Source organism: Chaetura pelagica, unplaced genomic scaffold (assembly GCF_000747805.2).
Source record: "Chaetura pelagica isolate M959 unplaced genomic scaffold, ChaPel_1.0 scaffold438, whole genome shotgun sequence".
NCBI classification, from domain to species: Eukaryota; Metazoa; Chordata; class Aves; order Apodiformes; family Apodidae; genus Chaetura; species Chaetura pelagica.
In genome coordinates, this window is record NW_009954113.1 from 1,350,513 (window position 1) to 1,360,623 (window position 10,111).

At 53.9% G+C, this 10,111-nt stretch overlaps 1 protein-coding gene across 1 annotated transcript in view; it reads left to right on the top strand.

Annotated features, from left to right (window-relative positions):
* Positions 1–10,111, top strand: part of PKD1 (polycystic kidney disease 1 (autosomal dominant)) — a 51,755-nt gene that overhangs the window by 4,897 nt on the left and 36,747 nt on the right. Inside the window, 7 exon segments of the mRNA XM_010002610.1 lie at positions 1,012–1,680; positions 2,850–3,033; positions 6,311–6,525; positions 7,411–7,523; positions 7,606–7,732; positions 8,656–8,933; positions 9,385–10,108. Coding sequence (XP_010000912.1) covers positions 1,012–1,680; positions 2,850–3,033; positions 6,311–6,525; positions 7,411–7,523; positions 7,606–7,732; positions 8,656–8,933; positions 9,385–10,108 — 2,310 coding nt within the window.

Sequence of the window (10,111 nt, forward strand, 5' to 3'; positions counted from 1 at the left end):
CAGGAATGAAGATGTATGACCAGGCTGGTGTTAAAAAAGCAAAGTAGTTCCCATGCCGAGGTCCTCCTCGCGGGACTTTTCTGAAGAAAAGTGTCTCAATGTGTGCAGGAGGGCCCTGGAGAAAGCTGGACAGTTGGATGGATGAGATACGGGAAGATCACGCAAGGCTGGAGCTCTGGAGATGTCTGAGGGGAGATGTTGTAGCAACCAGCAGAAACAGAGGAGCAAACATGGCTTGGTTGCGTGGGCAGAGCTGGAGAGGAGGCCAGGCGGTCCCAGCTGGGCCTCTGGGCTTGTGGCAGAGACACGTCCCAGCCCTTGGCAGCAGGGAGGGGGAAACCAGCCCAAGGGATGAGCTGTGGCTCTGGGAACAGGGGGCTGCCGTGCTGTGGGTGGTGTTGCTCCCTGTCACCAGGCGTGTCTTCTGCCACTGCATCCTTCCCAGGGATGCAAACCTGTCTGTCCATCCAGGGGGGCAGGCTGTGGGTGGCACTGCCCTCCCTTCTGCCACCAGATGTTGCCTGCAAGCTCCTGGCCCTCCCCAGGGAGGAAGGTGGCTGCAGTGCCTGCCCAGCCCCAGCACACTGGGGAGCCTGCTGGTGTTTCCCCCGTGCACTGGGACGTGCTGCATTGGACCCAGCCAAGGTACAACGTTTTGTCTTGGTCTTACTTGGTGGCTGGTCCTGTGGGCTCCTCTGAGGGTCAGACTCAGCTGCTCCATGTCTCATGGGACTGTCAGGCTCTGCAAAGACCCTTTTTATTTACTGAGTGTTGCTGCTCCATAAATCTGTGTGACTGGCTTGTTATTTCTGTCATCATTACTTAGCATAAAGTGTTTGGAAATCGTTGCTGAGGGATTAAAGACTTCCCAGGCAAGTCCTAAAAAGGAAATGCTTGGAGTAGGAACTGCCCAGGAGAGGTCTATTCCCAGGAGTGTGGGGCAGTGTCTCTTGGAGGGTTTCACCAAGCTTCAGTGTCAGTTTGGAAGAGGATCTTCTGTTCTTTCCCCAGGAGCTCAATACATAACGTGTCTGACAAGCAACCACACCGAAGGGGCTGAACTTGTCATCCTCTTCACGTCTGCTCACCCTGGGAACCTCTCCGAGGAGACCTGCAGTGCCCTCTGTTATGCTGAAGACCAGGAATATGGAGGTTTCAGCCCCCAGGGGCAGTGTCTCTGTGGTGCTGTCCACGAAACAAACTCTTCCTCTGGTTGTTTGCCATTTTGCACTGAGCATTGGTCCGGGCAGGCCTGTGGTGGCCCATCACTTGTCCCCTCTCCCTTCCAGGCACAGCTGCCCGTGTCTTTCACAGGACTCCAGCCCCGGTACAGCCTCCACCAGGCTGTGCTCTTCAATGTCAGTATTCCCATTGCAGTCAGCACTTTACTGTGGGAATTTGGGGACCAGACAGAGGTTCTCAACAGCACTGGAAATGCAGCTGTCCACATGTATGCCTTACCTGGGCAGTACAATGTCACTGCCACCATCTTTGTGGGCACCAAGGTCTTAAATGTGCAGGCAGAAATTGAGGTGGTGGCTCCACCCCAACAGTTAGAACTGCAGTGCCCTTCCTTGGTCAAGACAAATGAGAGTCTGGACATACGGATCCGCAACAGAGGTGGCACTGGCCTGGCAGTGTCCTACAGTGTCACCACGGAGGCTGGAGAGCTGGGCAGGGGTAAGCAGGGCTGGCTGGGTGGGTGCTGGGCATGGGAGGGGTGGCACTGGGTCCTGAGCCTTCCCTTTCCATTCCTTCCATTGAGGAGAAAGAGATGACTCCTTTGAACACTCCTTCCTCCCCTGGCTGACCCAGCAGAGTTTTGCACTGTCCTGGGCCAAGAAGGTGACTGCAAAGAGTCCACTTAGAATCATAGAATCATAGAACCATTCAGGTTGGAAAAGTCCCTTGGGATCACCCAGTCCGACCATCATCCCTACTCCACACAGTTCTCCCCTAAACCACATCCACCAACACCACATCCAAATGACCCCTGAACACCTCCAGGGATGGTGGCTTAACCACCTCCCTGGGCAGCCTATTCCAGTCTCTGACCACTCCTTCTGTGAAAAAATTGTTCCTAATGTCCAGTCCATTCCCTCTTGTTCCATCACTAATTACCTGTGAGGAGAGACCAGCACCAACATGACAACAACCACAATGACCTTTCAGGCAGTTGTAGAGACTGATGAGGTCTCCCCTCAGCCTCCTCTTTCTCAAACTAAACATTCCCAGCTCCTTCAAGCATTCTTCATAAGATTTATTCTCCAGGCCCTTCACCAGCTTCGTTGCCTCCTCTGTCCTGGCTCCAGCACCTTGAGATCTTTCTGGAATTGAGGTGCCCAAAACTGAACACAACACTCCAGGGGTGTCCTTACCAGTGCTGAGCACAGGGGGACAGTCACCTCTCTGCTTCTGCTGGTCACACTGTTTCAAATACCAGCCAGGATGCCCTGGGCTTTCTTGGCCACCTGGGCACACACTGGCTCATTCAGCCGCTTGTCAGTTAGAACCCCCAGGTCCTTTCCTGCCAGGCCCTTTCCAGCCACACTTCCCCAGGGGAAGCACTTGCAGGGCCCAGCACTTGGCCTTGTTGAAGCCCAGACCATTGACATCAGCCCAACAATTCAATCTATCCAAGTCTCTCTGTAGAGCCTCCCTGTCCTCATGCAGATCAACACTCCTGCCCAGCTTGGTGTCACCTGCAGCAAAGGGTGTCACTTCAACAGCAAAGGGGATTTATGGGCTTCAAGGACAGGACTTTCCTAGAGCTTTGCTGCCTAGATTTGATTGGGTTTTTGTGGACTTACAGAAAAGACATCATGCCTATGTTCTTCTGCCTCCTGCAGCAGTTCACCCCATGTGTCCTCCTGATGGCTTGGTGTTCCCGGGCAATAACCACTGCTACCAGCTGGTGGTGGAGAAGGCTGAGTGGCTGGAGGCCCAGCAGCACTGCAAGGACCATGGCAGTGGAGATCTGGCTTTTGTGAGCAGCCCTGAGATCCAGAGCTTCTTGGTCGCTCATGTCATCAGGTAAGCAAGGACGGAAAGGGTTAAGGCTTCCTAGGGATAGGTCCTGTGTTCCTGGGGTCACATCTGCAGGGGAGCTTGGAGGAGGGTCCTGCTGAGCCTGGTGCAGCCACCCAAGCTGGAGAGACACAGGCCCAGGCTGGGTCCAGGGAGATGGCAGGGGTGAGACACTGAGCAAGGAGGAGGGATGAGCAGAGCTCCCTGCTGAGCTTTGCTTCTTCTGTGGTGGGACTGTGAGACTGTGGTGGGAGGAAGAGGAATGGGGCAGAAAGGCTGGAAGTCAGAGCTGGGAATTGCAGGATTGCTGCTGGTGGGTGTCTTGTTCTCCATGGTTGTGCCTGTGGGTGTGTCTGAAATGGTGCAGGGTCAGAGCGCTGGGCTGGGCAGCCCCCCTGGGAGCTCAGCAAAACCTGCAGGGTGGGGTTGGGTGGTGAAGATCAGGTGCTGATGTCCAGGGGGTGTTTGGCTGCCAGGCAGGGCCTGAGGGTGGCCTTGCCAGCAGCTCCCTCCATCAGCAGAACTGCAGCAGGGTTGTCCTGTGCAGGACACTGTGTCATCCAGCAGCCTCTCTGGCACAGCCCAGGCCAGTGCTGCAGCCCTGCCTCCCTGCACCTTCCTCGGCACAACTGCAGCCTGAAGCCCAGACCTTTTCCCTCTCCTTTCTCCCCCTGGGTTGGAGCAGTGCTGAGTGTCAGGCTCCAGGAGCCCCTGCTCCATCTCAGAACCTGGCTATGATCAGCAGTGAGCACTGAACGTGTCAGTCCTTGGGGAAATCTGCCCCTCAAAGAGCCCTTCTGCAGCCAGCCCTCTTGGGGGCAGGACGACCAGGAGAGCTATCAAGGGCCTGGCAGCTCTTGTCAGCACCCCCAGATGCAGATGTTGGAGATGGCCTCTTCATAAACACGGCCCAGAAAGCACATCTGAAGGGAGCAGCTGCTGGTGATGAAGGCCTGTCATGCTGAAGCTCTGACAGCCCCTTCTTCCCAGACTTGTATCTGTGCCCTGTTCCCTTCACACTGGGATTTATCCTGAGATTGCAAACATGTGGTCCCTGCTCTGGGGAAGAGGAGTCTGTCCCTTCCCGTGGGTTAGGGACTGGTCACTGGATGTACTGAGTTGCCAGGCATTGCATGCAGGGCTTTCCATGGACAGCAGCACCAGGAAGTCATGAGATCTTGGAGGGGAACGAGCTGCCCAAGCTGTTTCCCAGCTGCTGCCCCACATTACTCTCCTCCCCGCCCCCCTTTATTTCATGTATTTATTTTATTAATCCATTCAGGTCAACATGAATGAGGCAGTTCCAGGATGCAATTTCCTGGGCGATAAAAGACAAATCAGCCGAGCTGCAGGTTTTTGGAACATGCAGCCTCCGTAGTTTCTTGTGGGAAAATGACAGAAGCAGGGATCTGTTTCCCATTAGAGCAGCAGCAGGGGCTGCTCCTCTGCTTCCCTCCTGACGTTTGGTGGCCTCCCCAGGGACACTGTGTGCTGGGCTGCTCCCCTCCCTGCCTCTAGAACCAGGATGCTCCAGCTCAACCCCTTCCAGGGGACCCTGCTATCCCTGCTCTCCCCTTCCAAGCCTCCCCAGGCTTCTTTCTGCTCCTGCTTCCCCAGGCAAAGCAGCTCATCCCTCCCCAGAGGCAGAGGGGTGGCCACGTCTGCCTGCAGCCCAGCAGGGCCAGACCCCTCCTGTTGCTCACTGCCAGGTACGGGGCAGGGGTGGGAAGCCAGCCAACCTGTTTCTTCTCTGTGTGGTGGTTTTTGTTGGTTTTTGTTTTTTTATGACTTGCAATTAGATCATAGCTGGAATTAGAAAAGGAAAATCTCTGTCCAGTTTCAGTGAGGGCAGCGAGGGGCGGGTTCTGAGCCCCCTCCCCCATCCCACCAGTGCCAGGAGTGCAGCGCGGCCCGTAGGGAGGTTTGAATCTTCCTTGCCATGAAAACTACTGGTTCACAGAGCAGTTATTTTTGTCGTCGTTTTTCAGCCTGACCTCACTAATCATTTCATGCAGCCTGGTGAGCCCGGGGATGGAGAGGCACCAGTTACAACCCAGGCCTGCCGCTGTCCCCCCAGGGAGCAGAGGGGTGAGGATGTGGCAGAATTGATTACAACCTGCTGGGGGGAGCGTGGAGGAGAGGATGGGGGCCTTGGGGGTGCACCATGAAGCTGCCCCCCCCAAGTTAATATGGAACAAATGCTTCACTTTCTACTGGGTATGATTAGAAACAGTTGGCCAGGCTGTTTGTGGCTCTGAGAGGCCACTCGTTGCCTTCCACCAGGATCTCTGTTGGGATCCAGCCAGTTTCCAAGTGTGGAAGGGACATTTCATCTTGGCAAAATGATCCTGGCAGCTCCTCATGTGGGGGTTCATCTGCCTGTAGTGCTGCCTCTGCTGCCTGTGTCTGGTCCCTCTGTGGCTGCTGCCTCTCCCTGCTGCCTGGAGAGCTGCTCAGCTCCCAGCAGCATCATCAGAGATCCCTCGATTTGCACAGGAGCTCCCAGACCCGGCACCATCCAAGGCTTAATCCTCCACTGGTGCCAGTTCCACTTGGCGGTGGAGAACTGACTGGTGCCCACTGGGCAGGGTGATACTAATAAACATACTGATCCAAAGGAAGCAACTCCAGCTCGGGGAAGCAGGCGATGGGCAGTTGGAGGGAGCACTGGGAATTCTGCACCTAACAAAGCCTTGTGGTTCTCCTCTCCAGCCAGTGTGATCTCATCATCCTCTCTGACATCAGTTGTGGCTGGTATGAATCAGCGTGTCATGAGCTCTGTTGTGCTGATGGAGCCTTTCACTGGCTCCTCTTGTGACCTGGGCAAGAGAGCCTGGCTTTGTGGGAAAGTGGCCACGATGGTCAGGGATCTGCCTTGGTGGCACCAGCCACCCCCAGTGGCTTCTCCCTCCAGCTGCACTGCACTCTGCTGCTCCTGGCGATGGCTCTGTCTGCATCCTTGTGGCTCAGCAGTCCCCTCGGTGTCTCAGAGGGCAGGTGGCTTTCAGTAGCTCTTAGTACAGAGGTTTGAAGGTGTGACAGCAGGATGGTGTGCTGTGAGGGAGCTGGGGCTGAAGAGCCAGGTTCTGGTGGTTGAACGAAGACTGAAATCCTTTACTAACTAAAAGGCTCCATTCAGTGCAGCCTGTGACACCTGGTTGAAGCTGTTGTTAAGATCATTATTTTCACAGAGAACCACAGATGGCACCTGTCCCAGACCTTTCTGATACTCATGATTTCCTGAAATCCATAAACCCCCCCCCCTTCTTTTTTTTTTTTGAAGGAGCCTCGATGTCTGGATTGGATTCAATGATTTTGCAAGCCCTGGAGCACAGCAGAGAGGTGAAGGATTTAATCTGGAGAGCTGTCAGAACTGGCTGCCAGGAGAGCCCCATCCCTCCAACGCTGACCACTGTGTCCGGATGGGCCCAACGGGCCAGTGCAACACGGACCTGTGCATGGCCAAGCACAGCTACGTCTGCGAGTACAAGCCAGAAGGTGAGCTCTGCTCCCCTCCTCCTGCCCACCCTGCTCACCAGCCTGTGCCAAGGGAAGGCAGAGCTGCGTGGAGCATCTGAGCAGCACCCCAGATAAGAGGGACTGGCAACAACCACAGTATTCCCACTAGAAGCTTAACTGATAAACTTCCAGAAGCCTGGTCTTGGCCCAAAGAGGAGAATTTGGCCCACTCCAATGTTTGCCATCAGTAGAAGTAGAGAGAGGAGCAAAGCTCTGAGGCAGAGCTTTGGAAATAGCTTTCCTCTTTTGTTTGAGCAGTCCAGGATCTGAGAGCCTGTTGCTGCCCTGGGGGCCCTTGCTGTCCTGTGGCATCTTATGGTTTGTGAAGTGATGGAGTCTCGTGACTTAAAAGTCTGTAGAGCCTTGGAGATCCTTTTGCTGAGCTTTTATGTGCTGTGCAGGTTTGTGTTTCTGCAGCCTCCAAAATCTCCCAAGGCAGTATAGGGAGTAAGAAAGAGATGTAGAAGGGATGTGAAATATAGCAGAAGATTTAGTTAAGAAGGACAATCAGCACTAAGAAGAGAACCCGTGGCCCTGGTGTGCTGGTCGTGCTGAGTCCCTAGCACCTGACCTGGCTGGGAAGGAGCCAGAGGTGTTGGCCACTGGTGGAAACCAACTGGCTTGCAAATGCAAACATCACTTGTGCAGGATGAGAAAGAAATCAAAACACCTGTAAGATGAAGGAGGAAACTACAGGATCACAGCAGCTGCTTCTCCAGTGAAGCTGGAGTTAGAGATCCTTGCATGGTCCAATCCTGCTACAGCTTTGCTGTGCAGTCTGAGAGGGCACGAGCACGGGGAGGGAACAGGTTCAGGCCTTGCTGGGTCTCATGAGCTTTATTCACATCTTTCTTCTGTAAACAGGAGTTCTCTTAAATGCTGAAAACTTCTTCGTGGGTGACCCTGTGTTTGACACACGTGAAGCTGTGAGGAGCGTGACAGAAGATGTGCTGTCAGCTCCATGGCAAGCTGTGGAGGTAAGAAGGGTTTGCTGCTCCTGCTGCTGCAGAGGGAGCCCAGGGAGATGCAGGCAGGTCAGAGCCTTGTTCCCTTTTGCAGGTGATGGTGTTCCCTGAGCTGGCGTTCAGGAACGAGGGATATTTGACTGCCCTGGAGTTTGTGGCACAGGATCTGCATCAGCCTGTTCAAGTGAGGTTCCAGGTGCATAGACCAATAGATGGAGAAGGTGAGGCAGCTCCTCTCAACACTTGTGGTATTGTTAGAGCTGGTGCCATTAGGACCATGTAAAACTGAGTGTGTGTGGCCTTCTTGTGGCCCCTCTGTCTTCAAAGGAGAAGCTTTGAAGCCTTGAAGGCTCAGAGATTTGGTTCTATTTCTTGAGGAGACTAAGGTGCAAAATGAGCAGGTTGTGGTTGGACAGCCTGAGGTTGCCTTCGAGAAGTGGTTGTCCTGGAGAAGTTAATAGAGGGAGACCTGTCTCGATGTGTGAAGGAAATGTGAGTGTAAGGAACACGTGTAGAAGCAAATTAATATTCTGAGCTGTACTTTTATATGTTGGGAAGACATGACATGTCAAATGAGGATGTGTTCTGGTCCATCTGGCCCCACAGGTTAACAAGGAAGAACATTTTCCTGAGCCTGTTTCTTCCTGATGGATGAGATAATCTAACAATCCCTCAATTCATGTACAACAGCTCGATAGTCACAGTTTTGGCAGCAGTTAATTTTGCAGCAGAATGTTTGCTGTAGCCCTAGGGTTGGCTGGTTACAAAGGGATATTTTTTGACACTAAAAAGCTGATACTTTGACATGGAAACATTAACTTAAGAGAAGTTGCTTAATGTGTTTTCAAGGTCAAAGCCAGCTCTGCTTTTGCTTGGACTCGCTTTCGTTTCAACATAGATCCCTTTCAGAATGGGAATTGGTGCATTCCCACTGGAAAAGAGACTGACTTTGTTTTTAACATTCTTTCTACCTTTCTGAAGTTTTCCTGTAAAACAGGACACTTGTTTCGTGTGGTACCAGGATCTGTTGTGGCTGCAGCTTTTACTAAGAGTGGAGAAACCTGGTGAATTTGGAGTGAAGAAGTGCACTAGAAGTGTTACATTTCAGGATAGTGATCTTTGCTTTCCCTTTCACTTCTTCCAGATTACCAGGAGGGAGAAAATACTACAGAACCCTTTCCCACTGCTCAGGATGATGGGAACTGGACTCTAGTTGAATGTCCTCCTGGTTTCCAGTGGTGTCATTTGACTAATTTGTGCTCATCACTTAACAACTGCTGCAACACGACCGAGTGTGCCAACAGTTCTCTTGCCAGCAGCCCTGCCCCTGCTCCCCCTCAGCACGATGGGAGCCAGCTCAGCTACGAACTCCTCAAGGAATTTCTCTTCACAGTACCAGCTGGCCCTTCTTCCCAGTATCTGGTCAGTGTTTATTAGCTGCCATAACCAGCAAGTAGGTGGGGCAGTTTTCTCTGAGTGCTTTGGCTAAATAGAGCATAGTTCCCAGCTTGCAGATGGAGGTACTGAAGTCCACTCCAATGAAATGACTTGCCCAGTGTCACACGTGCCACCACCTTCTGTCTTACCTGCTCGGGGCCAGGGACTCTCTGCCCTAACCTGTTGCCATCACACAGTTGGTCAAAAGGCAGTACTTAGGCAGTGGATACAGAGTGTAAAGCTGACTCCTGTGGTAGCACATCTGATTCAGAGTAGCTGAGGAGAGCAGAGTGGTACAGTGCCTCCCCGTGCAGCTTTTCTGCCTTTCTGCTTATTCCACTTGGCAATAAATCCAGCTGTCTTGCCCTGGCAAGAGTGGGGTGCTGAGCGCTCTTAATTTGAGGCATTAATCAAAAAATATCTCCTCCCTCTGCAGGTCACATTCAGAAAAGAAAGTATTTTTGTCATGGCCAAGGACATCTTCAGTATCCAGCACGATGCAGGCTTGGGCTCCCTCCTGCAGTGCCAGCCCAGCACCACATCCCCCTACAGAACCAACGTCTTCAGCACGAACTCCTCGGAGTGGGCAGGGGGCCTGTCTGGCAGCCCCACTGATGCCCCCTGGGTGAACAGCACTGTCTGCTCTCTCCGGGTTCACTACGCTGAGGAGCAGCTGGTCCCAGTGATCAGCCCCTCCAACGTGGGGCTGGAGCACCCAGGTCGCTACACGGTCAGAGCCAGCGTGGACAACGGGGTCTTCAGCACCAACCTGTCCTGCAGCTTCTGGGTGTCCTCCTGGGTGTCAGGGCTGCGTGTCATCCACCCGGCCCCTCAAGGCAGCAGGGTCTACCTGCCATCCAACCACACTACCCTGGTGGTCAAGCTCTCCTCGGGGGTGAACGCAACAGCCAGCTGGCTGGGGGACAACCACACCTTCCCCTTCCAAGGGTCCTGCCCCGTGGCTGTGGCAGCGCTGACAGCAGAGTGTGCCCGGGAGACCAACGACACCTGGTTTGCTGTGGTGACCCTGGGCGGGCTCAGGGGGGGGCTGAGCACCCACGTGCTTGTTGCAGAGAACGCCGTGAGCTCCCAGAACATCACGGTGGTGGTGAAGGTGGAGGAGCCCATCCGTGGGCTGCGGGCCACCCCAGACCCCGAGAGCA